The 21,632-nt window shown below is 35.9% G+C and overlaps 2 protein-coding genes across 6 annotated transcripts in view; both read left to right on the forward strand.

Moving 5' to 3' along the window:
* Positions 1-21,632, forward strand: part of MACROD2 (mono-ADP ribosylhydrolase 2) — a 1,916,992-nt gene that overhangs the window by 728,054 nt on the left and 1,167,306 nt on the right. The gene's annotated exons all lie outside the window — the stretch shown is intronic.
* On the forward strand, positions 6,091-7,312 carry LOC308349199 (heterogeneous nuclear ribonucleoprotein A1-like). Its single transcript, XM_080813727.1, is given in 2 exon segments — positions 6,091-6,623; positions 6,626-7,312. Coding segments are annotated over 2 exon segments (969 nt in total). The 5' UTR covers positions 6,091-6,289; the 3' UTR covers positions 7,261-7,312.

Genomic DNA, 21,632 nt, shown 5'->3' on the forward strand with positions numbered 1-21,632 from the left:
CATGAAATATAAACCTTTGCTTTGGAATTTTACCAGAAATTAAAATGGCATTATAAGGGAATGTCAGTGTTTTTGCCTGTATCTCAGTAGGAATGTATACTTCTGATTGTCTTGCTTCCCTTTGACTGAGTTCTGGGAAAGATTTTTTTTCCCCTCTCTCTCCTGAAAAGTTGGGTGACCTCCTCACATTCTTCTGCTTTCTGGCTCATTCACTTTTTCTTCCCCTTCAATCCTTGATTAAATCTTCTTGGCCCCTAGGAGTTCTTGTTCCTTATATAGTAAGTCATGCACTTTGTCCTCTTGTTAAGGAATGAATTAATAAGCTTAACTCCCTCTTTGAAGGAGAGTTTGGAATGCTTTTTTGGTGAAAATTAATATTCAATTACCAAGACTGTCATTTTACCAAATAGGAGTATAAAAGACACAGCATAGCTGCACTTGAGAATAATTGAAATCAAATTTCGGTTTGTATTGTACCACAATGGCTCAAGCTTTCACGGGAAACTTTTATGTCTACTTTCTTATAGAAGTGAGTACTTTTCTTTTCCCCTCTGCTGCATATTTATAACAAGACCATTTAACTCACTACTTTGAAAGAACGTGGGCTGAGTGGTCCTTCTTGCGCTTGTCTTTAGAGTTTTAGACACATCCTACTGACCTACAAAATACACAGTGTTTATCTTTACTTGGCATTAAATAAGTTCTCTAAAGGGCAATAAGTATAATATTTCTCCAAACTGCATCCTCTAAGACTTTATAATATCCCTGCAATGCTGTAATGGGACTAATGGTTGAATACAGAAGAGGTAGCTCAAACCACTTCCCTCAGGCACTTTTTGGTTTGCATGGGTTTTTCATCACAGAATGTGCAGAAAAATCTGTGTTGCTTAACTGAGTAATGAGAACATTTTATAGTTAATAATAATTTAAATGTCAAAGAAAAAACTTTATGCGAAGGAAAGGAATAAGAAATTGAGAATGTTACAATATGGGGAGAATAATCATAGCATAGCTAAGAGTAAAAAAGGAATCAACGCAAAGAAGTTAAATCTACACTACAGATAACTCTCAGGAGAGCTAAAATCTTTGGCATCTGTCTTTACTTTTATTTCTGTAAGAATGTGGAATAAGCAAGTGAAATGCAGAGAAGCAATTATAAAAGCTCTTATTACTTATAAAATAGATCCCCCTCCCCAACTTAAGTAAAATTTTAAATAAGGCCAGATTTATCCAACACTGTTGTTAACTTGCCAAGCTGAAGTTACTTACCTGGGAATCAGAGGACTTGGTATTGTGTTTGGTTTTAGCATTTATTTGCTGTGCAAACTTGAGCTCATTGTTTAACCTCTCAGGGCCTTAGTTTCTCTGTTTGCACAATGAGAATACTCATGCTTGCTCTACTTTGTAGACCTTTTGTGTAAAAATTACCAATGTATGTATGTGCAAGGGCTTTCAAAAACAATCGAATATTACTGATTTTAAATACTACTGCTACTACTAATTGTTATTGCTATTAATATCTTTAAACTGCCATGTTCTTCAACTTCTTCTTTTTTGGTACATTCTCTTAAAAATTACTGAAAACTCTGAAAACACATCCTTTTTTAAATATCCAGATGAGACTGATAAATATTTTATATTAAAATTCACACTAAGTTACTAGCTACAGGGTCTTGTTATGTCTTCACCTAAAATCCAATTCTATTTTTGTTAATAATTACTTTTTTAAAAAAATAAAGTGATATGACTTCAAATAGCCAAACAATATCAGAAAATAAGACCAAAGTGGAGGGCTTTCTTTTCCTAATTTCAAAACTCACTGCAAAGCTACAGTAGTCAAAACAGAGAGGTACCGTTATAAGGCATAAGGATAGATATATAGATCATAAAATCAAGAGCCCAGAAATAAGCCCATATATTTATGGTCAGTGATTTTCTTATGAAGTTTCCATTGCCCATTGCTCAAAAATGGCTGTTTCCAACCAAGACCATTGAATAGGGAAAGAATATTCTCTTCAAACATATGGTACTGAGACAACTATATATCCACATGCAAAAGGGTGACATTGGACCCTTATCTCGTACAACATACAAAGATTAACTCAAAGTAGATCAAAGTCATAAATATAAAGCTGGAAACTACAAAAAACATAAGAGCAAATCTTCATGACCATGGATTCTACACTGGATTCGTAGATATGATACAAAAAGCTGAAGGAACAAAAGAAAAAATAAATTAGACATCATCAAAATTAAAAACTTCTATACATCAAAGAACATCATCAAGAAAGTGAAAATACAGCCCAGAGAATGGGAGAAAATATTTATATGTTGTATATCTGGAAGACTCTACCATCAACAATGTATAAAGAACTCTTACAACTCAACAACAACAAGAGAAACAACCCCATTAAAAATTGGATATAAAGTGCTTGAATAGACATTTCTCTGAAGAGGATACACAAATGGCCAACAAGCATATGAAATGATGCCTAACCATTAGTATTATAAAAATGAAAATGAAAACCATAATGAGATACCTCTTCACATTTATGAGGATGGCTATAGTAAATTTGAAAGAAGGAAAATAATATTGTTGATGAGGAAGCAGAGAAAATGGAATCCTCATATATTGCTAGTGAGAATGTACTGTTCTAACCACTGTGGAAATAGTTTAGTGATCCTCAATAAGTTAAATATAGAATTACTCTAAGACCCAGCAATTCCACTCATACCCCAAATAATTGTAAATGGATACAAAAACTTGTACACAAATATCCATAGCAGCACTCTTCACAATCATCAAAATGTAAAAATAACTCAATATCCATCAATTGATGAATAAACAACAATATCAACAACAATTGATGATAAACAAGCTTCCTTATATCCGTATAATAGAATAGCATTCAGCCGTAAGAAGTAATAAAATACTGATACATGCTACAACAAAATGAATGAACTTTGAAAATATGTACTAAGTGAAAGAAGCCAGACACAATAGGCCATTTGTATGATTGCATTTATATGAAATACTCAGAATAAGGAAATCCATAGAGACAGAAAGCAAATTCGTGATTGCCAGGGATTAGTGAGAGAGGGGAAAATGTCTAGTGACTGCTTAATGGGTACATGATGCCCTTTTGGGATGATGAAAATATTTTAGAACTACACAGTGGTGGTGATTGCATAATGCAAAACACTGCAAATGTACTAACTGCCACCAGATTATACACTAAAATGGGTTAAATGGTAAAAACAAAAATAAAAAATAATCATCAATGAAGTATTTTACAAGTTTTCAGGCAGTGGCCACACCAATCATACTTTCTATTTTCTACGTGAAATACATCTGCAAAACAGTGAAGTAATAGTTAATATTTGTGAGAATCGTAGATAGTAATAGAGCACCCACTCTGCACAAGGTCCTTGTCTAAGTGTTTTGTATGGATTTGCTTACGTAATCATGACAACTGAATGCAATAAGTACTCTTCTGCCTTTTTTTTTGATATAAGTAAACTGGGGTACAGATTATTTAATTGACTTGTATAACGTAAGATACTTAATAAATGGCCACTAAGGGATTTGATTCTAATTGACCTATTTCTGAAACAAAAACTCTTACCCAGGACCTTGTGTGTCTTTGCAACAGAAAATGGGCCCAGATCCTACTTAGACCTGATTTCGGTTGAGAAGATGTTAGGAAAGCTATGCAGCGGATTCTGAATCACTGTTGTGTCCTTATAGCTCTTTGGAAGAGCAGAAATCCCCTCACCCATGCTGGATGTTAAAACAGCAATACATGCTAGGAGTTAGTTGTTTATTTTATTGTCTCTGTAAGCATTTGTGGTCAATTTTACTTCCACTTCTGATAATAGTTCCTGTATATGTTTTTCAGTTATTTGTGAACTACTTTGATTTTTCTCACCACATTTCTATATTTATTTTTGTCCTTATCAAGTGTTTTCTTTTATCTCTTGAATCAAGGTTGAAAGTTAGGGATCAATGTGGTTGCTTTTTGGTATTTTAGGAGAGCATGGGAAAGTTTTCTGAAAGCTGTTTAGTCAAACCATTTCTAAAAGGTAAAATAGAATTAAGGCAGAATAATTTCAAAAAGATTTAACCAAGATGTAATATGTCTAAAGACTAAAAATGTACTAAAACATTTCTTTCTGATCAAAAGAATAACTCTGGTCATAGAAACGGTTTGTATGTGTTAACTCCCTTTAGCTTCAAGATGGTCCCTAATCAATAATGGACTATCTGATTTCTCCTATCTTGTCTTAAAACAAAACAAACCCTCTTTCACCTATCAATCTCTAGCCCTTTCCCTTCTTTTATTTCTTTCCCTCTTGAAATGTAAGTGCGGGGCGCCTAGGTGGTTCAGTCGGTTAGGCTCCTGCCTTCAGTTCAGGTCATGGTCCCTGGGATGGAGTCCCACATCAGGCTCCCTGATCAGTTGGGAGTCTGCTTCTCCCTCTGCTTCTGCTCCTCACCCCTGGTTGTGGTCTCTCTCTCTCTCTCTTGCTCACTGTCTTTCAAATAAATAAATAAAATCTTAAAAAGAAACAAATATAAGCGCAATGAGGACTGGAACTTTATCCCCTTTGTGTCGTTAGTGCCTAGAAAAATATTTGGCACATGCTGGCATTTGATACGTTTTGAATAAATGAATGAATCTATTTCTTGTTTCCTTGAATCTGTTATTTCTGCCAAAAAAAAATAATGAGGTAGTGTAACTAAAGATATCTTCAAAACATTTCTGAATAAAAATTAAAAGAGAGGTAAGAAATTAAAAAAATCACAACCTTAATATAGAGCATGATGTTGGAAAACAAACAAAAAATACTAATACTTCAATAGAAACATGAACAAAATATAGAACTAGCTAATTTGCTGAATCTGATGTGGAAATATTTATTAAATATATTAGAAAATACACCTAATTATTAAAATAAGCAAATGGAATCAACAGCAGATAACACTTTTTCACATTAAAAAATTTACAGAACTTTTAAATCATAAATCAATTCTGTGGGGGAATGATATAGAAAATATATCTGTAAAATTAGGAATCAGATAAAATCCACAAACTCCATAACATGCAGAAGGGCTGCCCAAAGTAGCAGAGATCAGACAGGAGCTACAGGGAATGGGACTCAATGAGTCCAAAAAGTTGCCTGTGAGAGTAGAAATACAAAGTTATATCTTTTTCTTTTTCCTTTTAAAAAGTATATGGAGGGGCTCCTGGGTGGCTCAGTCATTAAACATCTGCCTTTGGCTTAGGTCATAAGCCCCACATTGCTTTGGGCTCCCTGCTTGGTGGGGAGCCTGCTTCTCCCTATACTGCTTCTCCCTCTCTCTCTGCTCCCCCTGCTTGTGTTCTCTCACTCTCTCTGTCAAATAAATAAATAAAATCTTTAAAATAAATAATTAATTTAAAAAAGAAAGAAGTATATGGAACTGAGATAATTCTATTCCTAAGAATTTAACTGACATACAGAGCTAAAATCAGATGATAAATACCAGTATGGACTACAAATTAATAAATGTTTTGAATATTAGTCTGAACTAAAGATATGTTTGCACACATTAAATAATGTATGCATAATATTAATCACTTTTTTTTCAAGAGCAAAACATTGGGATGAAGCCAAATACCAATCAATAGGGTCTGGTTTAAAAGAATTATGGTAAATTAGTTATAACCATGCAATGGAATACTATGCAACTGTAAATAAGAGAATGAGAAATAAGTACCGATATAGAGATAACTATAAACCGTATTACTAAGTGGAAAAGCAAAATATAGCATAGTATGTACTTTATGCTATCCTTTATGGAATAAAGGGGTATAATGTATATGATTATATTTACTAACATATTCATAGATAAAATCTAAAACACTATATATATTAATAACAATGTTACCTGCAGAGTAGATGTGGTGGGAAGTGTATAAATAAGACACAGTGATCAGAGTAAGGTATTTTATTCTTTACTTTTTATTTATATTATATTGATAAAAAATAACTTGTAGGACCATGGTATTATCCACTGAAAGATTAAATATTAAAAAATTAGAAAAAAGAGCTTTCTGCCCGTGGACGCCGCCGAGTTGGCATCGTTAAAGTCTCCCCTCCCACTGCCATCATGTCTAAGTCAGAGTCTCCCAAAGAGCCTGAACAGCTGCAGAAGCTCTTCATTGGAGGTCTGAGCTTTGAAACAACCGATGAGAGTCTGAGGAGCCATTTTGAGCAATGAGGAACACTTACGGACTGTGTGGTAATGAGAGATCCAAATACCAAGCGCTCCAGAGGCTTTGGGTTTGTCACATATGCCACTGTGGAGGAGGTGGATGCAGCCATGAATGCAAGGCCACACAAGGTGGATGGAAGAGTTGTGGAACCAAAGAGGGCTGTCTCAAGAGAAGATTCTCAAAGACCTGGTGCCCACTTAACTGTGAAAAAGATTTTTATTGGTGGCATTAAAGAAGACACTGAAGAACATCATCTAAGAGATTATTTTGAACAGTATGGGAAAATCGAAGTGATTGAGATCATGACTGACCGAGGCAGTGGCAAAAAGAGGGGTTTTGCTTTTGTAACATTTGATGACCGTGATTCATTCAAAAATACCATACTGTGAATGGCCACAACTGTGAAGTAAGGAAAGCATTCTCTAAGCAAGAGATGGCTAGTGCTTCATCCAGCCAAAGAGGTCGAAGTGGTTCTGGAAACTTTGGTGGTGGTCGTGGAGGTGGTTTTGGTGGGAATGACAACTTTGGTCATGGAGGAAACTTCAGTGGTCGAGGTGGCTTTGGTGGCAGTCAAGGTGGTGGTGGATATGGTGGCAGTGGGGGTGGCTATAATGGATTTGGTAATGATGGTGGTTATGGAGGAGGCGGCCCTGGTTACTCTGGAGGAAGCAGAGGCTATGAAAGTGGTGGACAGGGTTATGGAAACCAGGGCAGTGGCTATGGCGGGAGTGGCAGCTATGACAGCTATAACAACGGAGGAGGCAGAGGCAGCTATGGCAGTGGTAGTGGAAGCAACTTTGGAGGTGGCGGAAGCTGTAATGATTTTGGCAATTATAACAATCAATCCTCAAATTTTGGACCCATGAAAGGAGGCAGTTTTGGAGGCAGAAGCTCTGGCCCTTATGGTGGTGGAGGCCCATACTTCCCCAAACCACGAAACCAAGGTGGCTATGGTGGTTCCAGCAGCAGCAGCAGCTACGGCAGTGGCAGAAGGTTTTAATGACTGCCAGGAAACAAAGCTTAGCAGGAGAGGAGAGCCAGAGAAGTGACAGGGAAGCTACAGGTTACAACAGATTTGTGAACTCAGCCAAGCACAGTGGTGGCAGTGCCTAGCTGCTACAAAGAAGACATGTTTTAGACAATACTCATGTGTATGGGCAAAAAAACTTGAGGACTGTATTTGTGACTAATTGTATAACAGGTTATTTTAGTTTCTGTTCTGTGGAAAGTGTAAAGCATTCCAACAAAGGGTTTTAATGTAGATTTTTTTTTTTGCACCCATGCTGTTGATTGCTAAATGTAATAGTCTGATCATGATGCTGAATAAATGTGTCTTTAAAAAAAAAATTTAGAAAAAAGTGATATGTGTAGAAATGCATGTTTTCAGGTTGAATGAAATAGCAATATATGCATGCCTTTGTGGGATTTTCTTATACTGTTATTTGGGTTAAAGATGATTAAGGATATATATGAATATTTATTGCCAGATACATATACTGCACTATTGTTTAGCTTGATTAAATATTGGAAGCATCCCAAATACTGTGCTATACTCATGTGAAATAACATCAGCATTAAAATGACATAAAATAATTTCTAAAGATAGGGAAATGTATTTACAGTATGTTGTGAATGAGGGGGAGAGGAGAAGCAAGTGAGATAATTCAAAGTAGGATTCCATATCCATAAAATAAAAAGTTGGAAAGTATGCATAAAAGCTTATTCATGCATATAGAGAAAGAACTAGAAGGATATTCACCAGTTGTTATTTGCGCTTCTCTTAGGGTAGTGGGATGATAGGTAAGTTTTTTATTATCTGTGGTCTCTAAAGTTCTTCCAAATAATTACAGAAACAAAAACCTTTAACATTTATTGAAGGATTTGAATGGACCATGAGCTATATTCAGCTTTTAGTGACCACAGTCTCTCAAATTTCTCAAAACCACAGGAAGTAGTTTTCATTAACCATTTTACAGGTAGAAAATCTGAGGCTCAGGAAGTTGGAGTAATTTACCCAATACTGCATAATGTCAAACCCATAATGCAAACCCAGGTCTGTCTGCATCCAACATTCATTTCTTGATCATCTTGCTAAATAATTCAATGAAACACTGTTTGCAATTGAAAAAATGTCTTTCCAACTAGTTCTCTCTCTCTTTTTTTTTAAGATTGTATTTATTTATTTGACAGAGATTACAAGTACACAGAGAGTCAGGCAGAGAGAGAGGAAGGGAAGCAGGCTCCCCGCTGAGCAGAGAGCCCGTCTCTGGGCGCTGGGTTCACGACCTGAGCTGAAGGCAGAGGCTTTAACCCACTGAGCCACCCAGGCGCCCCACTAGTTCTCTTTTTAAGTGGCAAATCTTTGCCTTGGTTGTCAGAACTTACGTTTTTGTGGGGTGTGCTAATAATGCCCAAGTATTCCAGGATAGTAATTTAAACAATCTTGCATATGTGAATTATTTCACTTTTTTTTTTTTACAGTAGATAAAATATGTTAATTTGTGTAAATGGTCTTCTGGGTACAGATGCTCACACTGAAAGCAGGCTTATCTTAAAAGCTGCTTGTCTTTAATTTGAGGCTTCTTTTATATGCATAGTTTATTTTTCTAATGCTGTCTCAATATAGGAATAATTTTAAGGAGGCATTTGTGGCTAAATGAAAGAAAAAACAGCTCTCTTGGCTTTGGTAAATATTAATGAGCTCGTAGAAAATCTTGTTACTGAAGTGCAGCACTCTTTTGAGATTTTTTTCTGCCATCTTGGCCCTTTGTGGGCCCAGCTCCTTTGTTGCAGATTAGCATACTGGTTTGTGTGTGCTATTGTGAGCTCTGCTTCAGCTCCTTTGTGTGTGCTGACAGAAGGCTCACCTTGCTCTGTTATCAAGAATGTCTAAGCATCTTAATAATATATTGGGTTTCAGCAAGAAAAAAAGCAAATCACTCAGAAATAATTAATCTGACTTATTCATTTCAAAGCTTCACCACCAAATGGACAGTGTTCATTTCTGGTCATGTATATATTATCATCATTAACAAAGTGAAATCCAACTTTTATTAATTTTTGAGTGAGGAGAAGTTCAGAATTTAAATGATTTATGTCAGTGTTCACACATGTATGTGTAAAATTATTGTAGCACACGTACAATTTCATTTAGGTACTTTATTTTATTTTAGGTAATGTATTGTTTATACCTAACCAAACATTTTTATTTACTCACAATTTTTAATTGTGTTGGGTCATAGAGAACCCAGCAAAGATGGTATTTTGCTTATTATTACTTCATTGGTCATCCTCTAAAAATGATGTTATGGGTGGTATTACTATATAAATCATGAATTTACCTAAAAATGTAAGAAAAAAAAAAGGACAATTCTCCCAATGACAGAATGTAGGAATGATCAAAATTACCTAAAAAAATTAAAAAAAAATACATCTGCTACACCTTTAAAAAATTCTCTATTAGACCAAAAAGTTATATGATGCTTATAAAGTAATTATTTGACAAAGCAACATTTTCTTTTTAAGAATGGAATATTTGAGTCTAGTCACAGGGGTCATAAATTCACACCCAGTTTTAAAAAATGCCAGTTGGATTAAAAAAAAAATCAGGAAAAATAAGGCAGTTGTTTGAAAACATGTTTCAGATAAGGAAAAAATGCATCAAACACTTTTAAGAGTTATTACTAACTGTCATGGAACACTTCTTCATCTGCCTTCACAGTTCAGTATATGTGATTATTAGATTAATGAAAAGAAAAAAATGATAAGAATACAAGAATATAACAAGCGTATTTGGAATCATAGACAGAGAAGTATATCATCCATCTACCTTAAGGTTTTGTCCCAAAACCTTGCTTACAGATTGTTCATAGTGATTTGAATAAAGGATTTCTGAGGTCCTTTTATAAAACCATTTTTGGAAGAATTTTTATCAGAGCTAATTTTGAGCTACGGTTGTAGCTGAGTAATTTTTCGTTGTTTATAACAGAATGTGAATCCCCTAAGAACCCATTTCAATAGTTTTGAGAAAGAAGGAGACAATTCCAGCTAATGATTTTCTATTGTGAGAAATGGAGCTGGAGATGACTGCTGACTGAAGTTTTAAAACTAAAAATCACAGAAATATGAAGTCATGGTCATATATAGTCATTTTTCAAGGGTTGCATTTGTGGTGAGTTAGAAAATAGGCATTCTAATGAAAGTCTAGAAATGCAAACAGGGTCATACCTAGCTTTGATTATTAACAGTTTTGAGATAGAGAGAGAGAATAGTACCTAATATAAACTATCATTAATTCACCTCAAAGTGTGTTCTATTCAATTCAGTTGTACTATGAAAAAATTCAAATTCAACTTTTATTTTTTAAAATAATAAAATCATACTTGCAACCTGTGCCACAGGCTAGATAAGGTCTTAGCCTTAGACACTAATTCTAGGCCAAGTATTGAAAACAGTTTTAAAATATTTAAACTACACCTTAAAGTTCTAGAGTAATGGAAACTTTATTAAAAAGCTTGAGTTATATTAAGAAAGGCCATCATAAAATGCCAGAGGTTTGTTTTGTTTTGTTTTGTTTTGTTTTTTTGCTTTGGTTTTTTTATAACATAGCCAGTTTCCCCAATGCAATTCAATATGGTTTGCATTTAGAAATTTTATTGAGATACAGTTTCCCATTAATGTATTCTGGTGGTCAGAATGACCACCTTTTCTGAGATCCACACTCTCATCCCTGGAACCTGTGGATATTACTTTACATGGCTAAAGGGATGTGATTAAGAACCTTGAGATGTGGAGATTATCCTAGATTATTTGGGTATGCCTCATGTCATCATAGGACTCCTTAAATACAGGGAAACTTTCCCAGCTATAGTCAGGAGGATATGTGACTATGGGAGAAAAGCATAGAAAGGTGCAACATTGCTGGCTTTGCAGATGAAGGAAGGAGGCCACAAGTTAAAGAATATGGGCAACCTCCAGAAGCTAGGACACACAAAGGAGCAGAGCCCTTCTTCAGAGCCTCCAGGAAAAAACAGACTGCTGACACCTTGACTTCAGCTCATTGAAACTGATTTTGGACTTCTGATATCCAGAACTATAAAAGGATAAATTTGTATTATTTTAAGTTTATGGAAATTTGTAATAGCAATAAAGTAGTACAGACAGACAAATTGAAGATACAAACTGAGGCATATGTATACAAGAAGCCACATAGGCATAAAGATGGATTTTGAATCTTTGGATACAGATTATATTAGTAAACTCATAGAAATTATATTTTCAGATAAAAGCCCATTTAATTCTGTATTAAATGGATTCAGTTTTCAAAACTTAAAATGCGGTAGATTGTTACAAAATAACCACCATAGTTCATATTTTTCTCTTCACACAGAAAGGAGGCCCCTCCCATACTAGCTTTGAATTTGACTATGTAATTTACTTTGGCCATTAGGACATTATCACAGTGGCTCAAGGAGAGGATTAGTGCTTGTGCATTGGGCTTGCCCTTGTAGCTGCCCTTGTAGCTTTAGGTTCATAGTCTGAACCAAGCCTGGGCTAGCCTCCTAGAGGATGAGACATCTTGTAGAAAAGCCCTAGCTAAGCCTCTAACATGGCAATGATGCCATCCTAATCTGTGGAGCCCCAGTCAAATTTCTAGTTTAGACTGGAAGAACCACTCATGCAGTCCACAGGATCATAAGAAATAATAAGTAATTTTTTTAAGTCACCAAGTTTTGGGATGATTTGCTTCTCAGCAATTAGTAACCAATATAGTACATTTACTTCCTCAAGATGTAGGGTGCATTTTCTTAACTTATTTTTTTGTAGGGTACATTTTAGGCATGACTCTTCCTCCAACAGTGTTAAGATGTCCTCCATTTAGATGTCCTCCATTAGGTTTCTTTTAAATCATTTAGCCTTTGATTTTCAGGAGGCTATGATAGAAATCATATCAGAGCCTTTGCAGGCATTTTGGAATGACTGAAAGTGAGGTGCTTGACTTGGATTTTTCAGCCCATTTTTTTTTATCCTTATCCTACAAAACATATCCAACTAAAAATAATTAGATTACCAATATTTTTTTGAAAAGCTTTGTGTCCTTTGAATAGACCCAGTGGAAAACATAATGTACTTATTACTAAATACCTTCTATGGTTTTATAGACCTATGTGAGTATGGCAGAGGTAGGGTTCTCTAAGAAGATGCTGTACCTTATTGAGATCCTTGAATTGAGATCAGAGCTTTGTAAAAAGGAGACCAGAGATCATTTGGTTCCCATGAAAACTTACTGCCAGGGAATTTACTGAGAAGATAGAAAATGTGGGAGAAGTACCCCATCATCTCTTGAAGAGTTGTATCCTAACTTCTGGGCTCTGTCATAATTTGAAGACACTCTAATCAGATGACCTCTAAAGTCTCTTCTAGTTCTAGCATTACAGTATCCTGGATTTCATATTGGGAGAATGATATTAATTTCCATAGACTACAGCAAAGTTAACTGACTCCCTTGGGGATGGACACATGCCTCTGTCCCCTTCACCATGAACTGAGTCAACTGAAATAACCATTCTGGGTTCCCTGCTGCTTCAGGTTTTCACTTCTATGAGTTTGTCTTTCCATTCTGAGCAAAGAACACCTGTAGTTGTCTTCTGTTGTGACCACCCATGTTTGCAGGATCATATTTTTTTTTTTTCTTTCAGATGGGCTGACATGTAAAAATTGAAAATGAAAATGCGATTTAATAGCACTTGTTAGTAGAAGAAATTTCTAGCACCTTTTTCAAGGGTTTATTTTTTAGCAAATAAATGGCTTGACCTAAAAGGAAGAAAATAGGTGAATCTTATAATATCCCTATTTGGGTTATGGGAAGAATTTACATTTTCTGAACCATGACGTTTGTACGGGGAAGGGGGGGGGTGTTTGTATAGTCTATAACATATAAGGATATGATAGCAGCTATATTTGCCTCATATATATCATTCTGTTACACTCGTGCTTAGTTATTTGATTAGATAACTGTATCTTCCATGGCCTCAAGTAAAATAATGAATCGGATTTAGATTTACCCAGTGCTAGAACTAATTTGAGGCCTTTTGGGAATACTTTTCAAATCAGTAAGGCATCAGTGCACTACCACCCTGTGTCCTGAAAGAGTTAATGTAGATTTCAAAAAGGACCTAATTTTACTGGCTAATGGCATCTTTTTGTAGGAATTACTTGGCTTTTGTGGAATAGCCTTTCATCTTTCTGCTTTTTGTTAATTCAATTGAATTTTCATCTAATCTACATTGTTTCATTCTAATTGCAGTCAGTCCCTCATCCTACAAACCATTCAATTCCAAAAACTCATTTGTGAGTTGGTTATTTGGAACTTAGAAGGTACTTTTCAATAAAAAAATAAAAACCACAAATGTTGGGTGTGTTCCCAGAATAGTTGACAGAAGCCAACTTAACCCATCTCATTCTAATGCTGCTATCCAGCCTAAACAATATAAATAAAAGTGCATAGGAGGGTAAAATGCTTTTCATGATCCAGGTTGGGAAGACTGAAGCTCGTTCTTCTATAGCCAGCCTGTCGGTAGGGGTGAGGACTTTCCTGTCTTCATTCCTCCAGCCGAAAATGATGTGAAGTTAGAACACAGCTCAACCTTAGTGCAGCAACAATGACTTTTACTGTTTAGGTTAAGAGTTGGGTCAGGGGAGTGGTGCAATAAGGTTGGAGCGTCAAGATAGAGGCTAAAGAGAATGAAGACTGAGAGTTATTTGTGAGTCATAGGATGTGGTAAGACATTAGAATGTCGAGGGAAAGACTGAGAGCTAGGTTAAGTTTTAAAGGCTTCTGTAATCCTCACTCCCTTCTTAAAACTATTTCAAAATCAGATATAGATTCAGATACAGATACAAAATCAGATACAGATTCAAGTTTGCTTCGGTAGGATAGTTTGGTCAAGAGCAGGCTTTTAATTTCCTATTAGCCTTTATAAAACATCACCCATTTTTTTTTTTTCAGCTATCTCTTTTGTCTCTGAGATGCTTGCTGAGGTGGAAGAAGCAAGGCCAAAAACCAAAACATAACACACACACACACACACACACACACCCCACCACCACCACCAACAAGAGCAGCAAAACAACCTCAGGAGAGTAAGAGAGGGGATTGAGAAGGTATGACAGAGGTCCCCGGGTAATAGGAAAAGAGGGTCTTCAGCCTTTGTTCTCCTCTTCTTCCATCTCTGTGATGATAATGGGATCGATTTTGAGGGACAAGAGACAGAGAGTTTGAGGGACTAAATCGGAGGGAAACTAAACTTCTAGTAGAAGGAATGGTAGTAGGTGGATCTCTCTTACATTTCTGCTGGGACAGTTAATCATAGGTCAGGCCAGTCTGGGCCTCTGGATCTGAATTTTGCCAATTGAATTTCTAGAGAATTGTCTCAGGGGAAAGGGACATGACTCTCATATGTTTCCAGAAAAGGAGACGACATCCTAAGAACACCATTATCATCTTAGAAATGAAATGAAGGATGTCTGGGTGGCTCAGCTGGTTAAGCCTCTGACTCTTTCTCTTGATTTTGGCTTAGGTCATGATCTCAGGATCACAAGATCGAGTCCCATGTCAGGTGCTATACTGGGCATGAAGCCTGGTTATGATTCTCTCTCTCCCTCTGCTTCTCTCCCCTCCACAAAATAAATAAATAAATAAATAAATAAATAAATAAATAAATAAATAAAAATAAAAAGAAAGAAAGAAAGAAAGAAAGAAAGAAAGGAGATTGTATCCCAGCTATACTAGATATATAAAACTCTCATAGACAGGCTTCAGTGAGGCTGTCCTTTTTGTCCTGAGTACTCTTCTCTGTCCCCTTCGCTTAGTTAATTCCTACCCATCCCTTAGCATGCATGTGTTATCTGCTCAAGGAAACCTTTCCTGAACATCACCTCCATTGGGCTCAAAGATAGAAGCCCTCTTGTAGCATATTTTATTGTTGCTTTTGTATTATTTTTTTACAGTCTGTCATAATAGTAGGTGTATACTTACTATTTTTTTTTTAAATTTATTTATTTGTTAGAGAGAGCGAGCAAGTGAGCACAGGCAGACAGAGTGGTAGGCAGAGGCAGAGGGAGAAGCAGGCTCCCCGCCGAGCAAGGAGCCCGATGTGGGACTCGATCCCAGGACGCTGGGATCATGACCTGAGCCGAAGGCAGCTGCTTAACCAACTGAGCCACCCAGGCGTCCCGGTGTATACTTACTATTAACCACTGAATTAACCACTGAATCCAGTGCCTATTATAGAGGCTGACACTCAGCAGGTGCTCAGTAAATATTTGTCGTAAACTATTAAGGAGCAGGAAGTATGTTTATCTGTGTGTAGGGAGGTCACCTTTAATGTCTACATTTGACTATTAAAAAAACTTATGTGAGATACTGAAGAGATTTAGAAAACTGTTAAATGAAAGAAATTGACCCAAATGTTTTATTGCTAAGAAGGATGGAGTCTAGAGAGCCTTTATATTAATTCAAGAAGTTTATATACTTTTATGTAAAAATTATAGTTGTCTACCCCAATTCCAAACTAATTGATGCTATTTCAACTTGAATTACCTTTAGATTTTTCAAAGATGAAGGAGTTGCCCCTGGCTTGCTGCATTGAGCAGACCACAGTTCTTAGGCAGAAAGCAGGGATAGCTATTAGAAAGTCAGTGTCTCTCTACTTTATGCCGTGTGATTTTTCTGGAGCAGCTGAGAAAAAACTGGATACATCCATAGAAACCTTGAGTGTAGACATTAATAATAATGGAACAAAATGGAACTTGGTTTTGATTCCAGCTACCCAAGTCATTAATTTATAGGAATTCATACTATTCACAAAGGAACTATTTTAGCCAGCAAAACTCTTGTGATTCCATTCATTCATCTTTACCTCTTTGGGGCTTGTCTTACATGAGCAACACTTGGTGTAGTGATACACACACTACTACATTTCAGTATTTTCTCAGGGTCTCTTCATTATACTTGGGGAGAAATTGAATTATAGTCAATGCCACATGAAAGATGAAAATGCTACCATTTTTGTAACATGTTTATCATGAGTAATGAGAATGTGCCTACCACCCACCCACTTGCTGTCATTAGAGTCTTGACAATGTAGTCAGACTTTCTTAGTACAAGGGTGATTGTTTAATATGAGCTGTACAGTTTAGAGTTTCTAAGAGACTAAAAAGAAAGAAATAAAGAAAATAAAGAAATAAAGAAATAAAGAAAGAAATAAAGAAATAAAGAAAATGCCATGGTACACATTACCATGTCTCTAAAGAAAATATATTTTATTTTTTTTAAAAATTTTTAATGCTTTTTTTTTCTTAAAGATTTTATTTATTTATTTGACAGACAGAGATCACAAGTAGGCAGAGAGAGAGGAGGAAGCAGGCTCCCTGCTGAGCAGAGGGCCCGATGTGGGGCTTGATCCCAGGACCCTGAGATCATGACCTGAGCCAAAGGCAGAGGCTTAACCCACTGAGCCACCCAGGTGCCCCCAAAATATATTTTAACCATAGAAAGCTTCAAAGATTAATCTACTATATAATGTTGCTTGGAACTTAAAAAACACACAAATATAAAATAGGAACAATTACTAGAATACTGTGCAGATTTTCAGTCAAAATTAAACATAGGAATTTGTAACTAAAAATGTAATTCAGAAAATGTTGGGAAAATATAAATTCTAAATTGCCTATTTCTTTCTCAGATACTTCATTTTAGTAATATGAAAATGTTTTATTTAATCTTGCATAGGCCTGCAAAGATTGATTTTTAGCTTCTTTCTGATCAAGAATAAATATTAATTTTCTAAGAAGAAGTGGTATCTTGGGGTAAATTTTATTATTATTATTATTTTTTAAAAGATTTTATTTATTTATTTAACAGAGATCACAAGTAGGCAAAGAGGCAGGCAGAGAGAAAGAGAGAGGAGGAAGCAAGCTCCCCGCTGAGCAGAGAGCCTGATGCGGGGCTTGATCCCAGGACCCAAGATCATGACCCGAGCTGAAGGAAGAGACTTTAACCCATTGAGCCACCCAGGCCCCCATAAATTTTATTATTGAAACAATTTGAAAAAATGGGACATAATTATGGGAAATTTGCATATTCTATTGGTTTTGGAAGTTATCCTTATTATTTACCTCATAATTGTATATTGTATGGAAGTCTAAGTTTAGAATGAAAACTGCCATGTGTGTTTTATAATATTATAGAAAACTATTTGGGATTTAAAAAAGCAGTTGATTTATAAAATAGCATAAAATTATGAGAATTTATACTGATTTTTTTAAAAGTTAGGTAAACTGTGTTGATATTTATCTGAATATTTCATGTTTCATAGAAGTTTTACTTTCCTAAAGCTTACTTAACTAGAATGGAAAACATTTCACTATCAGCAAAATTTGAAGGGTTCTCATTTGTTATTTTATAATTAATAAAAATAAAGTATAATAAAATCCAGTCAACATCAAAACTGGTGTTATATTTATAATAGACTAAATAACAAGTAAGTCATCTGATTGCAGTCTGTACATCTTCTTTTATTTACAGTCGACCCTTGAACAACAGGAAGATTAGGAATGACAGCCCCCTGAGCGGTGGAAAATAGACATAAAACTTTTGACTTCCCCAAAACTTTACTAATAGCCTACTGTTGACTGGAAGCCTTACTAATAATACAAATAGTCAATTAGTACATAATTTGTATGTTATATACATTATATATAGTATTCTCACAATAAAGCAAGCTAGGGAAAAAATATGTTATTAAGAAAATCATGATGAGAAAAGAATAATGTACTGTATTTATTGAAAAAAAAAAAATCCACGTACAAGTGGACCAGTGTGGTTCAAACTCATGTTGTTCAAAGGCCAATTTTATTTCTTTTCATTTTAATATTAATAACATTTTCAGGGGGCACCTGGGTGGCTCAGTGGGTTAAAGCCTATGCCTTTGGCTCAGGCCCTGATCCCAGGGTGCTGGGATCGAGCCCCGCATCAGGCTCTCTGCTCAGTGGGGAGCCTGCTTCCTCCTCTCTCTCTGCCTGTCTCTCTGCCTACTTGTGATCTCTGTCTGTCAAATAAATAAATAATCTTTAAAAAAAAATAGCATTTTCAGCATTCTATAGTAGACCTCATGTATGAGGGACAGTAGATTTATTCTGTTTGGTTTTTTTTTTTTCCCCCACTAGTGAGGTCTTTGATTAAAGAATGGTAAGATCTTCTATCACTGTAAATGATACTTAAGAATACTTTACTTGAGTTTCGTATTTGTGAAAATAAGCACAGCATGAAGAAAAACTTACACTATTCCCTGGGAGCAGTGCCCATGAACCTAGCACTCTGCTTCCTTTGTAAGACCTGCCAGGCTTAGCCTTGCTTGACCTATGTCATCATTAATATGAACTCCCATAGCACGTTACCTAATCTCTCCAGTGGCATCTATCATATCTTCCCCCTTTATTTTTAATAATCAGTTTCTCCCTCTTCTTAGTATCTTTCTATTCCCATGAAAATTTCTTTCAGGTGTAGGCTTCAGCCATTTAAGACATATAAGCACAATGCCACATACAACTTCTCTCAATTCCTGTGCTTCTCTCACTACCTTGTCTCTTTTTGTTTTCTTCATAGCAGTTGATCTACACCAATCAATGACCTGCTTTCTTAATCTAGCGTATAGGTTTTTAGTCAGTGTGTCACTTTTCTACTGTCAAGACAATACTGCATGATAAACAGTGATAAAAGTTGAGAGACACATAACACTGTGTATTTGTTTGGTTCTTACATCTGCATCTGCTGAACCATTGGGCTCTGTTCCACAGTCTCTTCCTCTTAGGATTCATTAGCTAGCCAGGCATGTCCTTCTCATGAGGATAGCAGAAGTGCAAGAAGGCAAGTAGAAATGCTCAGAAACTCTATGCCATCAATTCTGCCTTTTTTCTTTTTCCAATAAAGTCATTTAGCCAAATAAATTCAAATGGAAAAATGTATTTCAACTCTTTTAGTGGCTGAAACTCCAAAGTTACATAGTAAAGAAAGTGGATGCATAGGGAGGTGAATTGGGACCAATAACACAGTCTATCACAATAACCTGACCTGCCCCTCCAGTAGTGATAGGTACTATACACCTTTGCCTTCTTTGTGAAATACCCTCTTTCTCTGGCTTCCATGGTGGAACATTCCCTTGATATTCATCCTATCCCTCTGCCCCAACCTATTTAGTCTTTTTCTAGTCTAGCTTCCTCAGGACTCAGTTGGAAATCCTCAAGACCTGATTGTATATAATCCAGGGTTCATGGATTCCATCACCACCAAAATAAAGATGGGTCAGAAATGCTTAAATTTTTCATCTGGGTTCCCAAATCATATATCTAGCTGCCTCCTTTGTAATTCTTATAAGATCTCCAAGATATCTGAGATTTGACCTAGATTTAAAGTATTCCTGTGATTTCCCCCCTTCTACCCCAAACTTCTTCAGTGTTCCCTAGTAGCTCAGTGATTGGTATCATATCCATCAAGTTAAACAAGCCAAAAAAACTAGGAGTCATCCTTAACACTATTCTTTCATCATTAAACTCTGTTACTTTTATTGCCTAAATAGCTCTGGGATTCATCCACTTCTTTTCATCACTATGGTTCCTTTCGGATGTAATCCACCATATTCTCTCACCAGAATAACTTCTGGTGAAAAACAATAAGTTCTGAACCTCATCCCCTCTTGTCCTCATCTGTTTTCTGCACTGCAGCCAGAAAGATCTGATTGGAAAACAAGTATAATTTAAAAAACAAAACGCCTATCAGACCTATACATTTTTGTTCTTATCTCACCCATGTCATGCTTAATGTCTTAGTTTTCAGTTATTGAAAAAAATTTAACATGAGGCAAAAAATATTGTAGGGTTTTTATTTGGAAAGTAGAGCCAGAAAGTAGCAACAAAGGAGTAGGGAAAGTGAACAAGAAAAGAAGTAATTATAAGAGTACTCTATAGAGATTGCTGCTATAGACATTGGTGGCTTGATTCTACAAAACTTCTGGAAAGTATGAAGGATAGGACTCATAATTATATGCCTGAGGAATTGCAGCTAGTTTTATGTGTCTGCTGGCTCTTCATTGTTTGAGGATTGTATCCTCAAACTTTCAGATCCCACTTTATTCATATACCAGAGAACCCATGCACCTAAATAAAACAGGTTCTTCCAGCCCTCCCAACAAAGCCACATGCCTCTACTATGTACTGTAGCTATACCGTATGTATCTCCATGGCTGGTCACAGTGTTGAGTTTGCAATTTGCTATGTGATTATTTCATTAAATTTTGTCTGCCCCCTGGACAGCAAGCTTGAGAAGACCTGAGATTATGTTTGATTTTGAGTATCATTGTCTTCTTGGCAACCAAACCAGGACCTGGTGCATAAAATATGTTCAGTATATTTGCAGTGAATATATAAGTGTAGGGATGTGTGTGCATGTGTGCATTCACACATGTATATTTATTAAGAGAAACTTTGAATTATCAGTATATAAATAGATTACTATCAATTTCAAAAAGTTATCTTTTTAAATTCAAGTGTCTTATTCTATTTTTATGCATTGCTTTCTTTCAGTCTTTACATAGATTAAACTAAAAATTCTGTTTAAAAGAAGTCATACTGAGAAAACAAGAAAATATAACTCATATTACAACATCTTGATTCATCTGATAGCTTGTACTATTGGCAGTACTTTTGTAAAGACAGTTATTGATACACATTTTCTTTAATAAGACAGATTTTGAGTTAAAAGTGGAATAACCAGATCCTAATACATAGCCCTTTGCAATCCTGTATTCATCAGTGGAGGAAAGCACCACATTTGGCAATACTAGGCAATTTGGGGATTTGGGTACTTTAAAGTGTGTGTGTGTGTTTATCCTCTAAAACATCATTTCCAAATTCACATTTTTGCTTCTCAAAGTCAGAGCTATGATTTTATAGCAGGAAACATGTTGTGAAAGTAAATCAGTTTTCAGTCTCTCACTTCTGCTGATGTAGGATAATAGCGACCAAAAAAGAAATGGTGAGGCAGGTGGAAATCTACATAAATTATTATTATTATTTGTTAAAGATTTTATTTATTTATTTGACAGACAGAGAGAGGTCACAGGTAGGCAGAGAGGCAGGCGTGGGGGGAGGAGCAGGTTCCCCGCTGAGCAGAGAGCCCTATGTGGGGCTCCAACCCATGACCCTGAGATCATGACCTGAGCCGAAGGCAGAGGTTTAACCCACTGAGCCACCCAGGTGCCCTACATAAGTTATTTTTAATGAAAATGAAATACTTCCATAAAGGTAAACTACCAA

The sequence above is a fragment of the Martes martes genome, assembly GCF_963455335.1.
Source record: "Martes martes genome assembly, chromosome: 9".
Lineage (NCBI taxonomy): Eukaryota > Metazoa > Chordata > Mammalia > Carnivora > Mustelidae > Martes > Martes martes.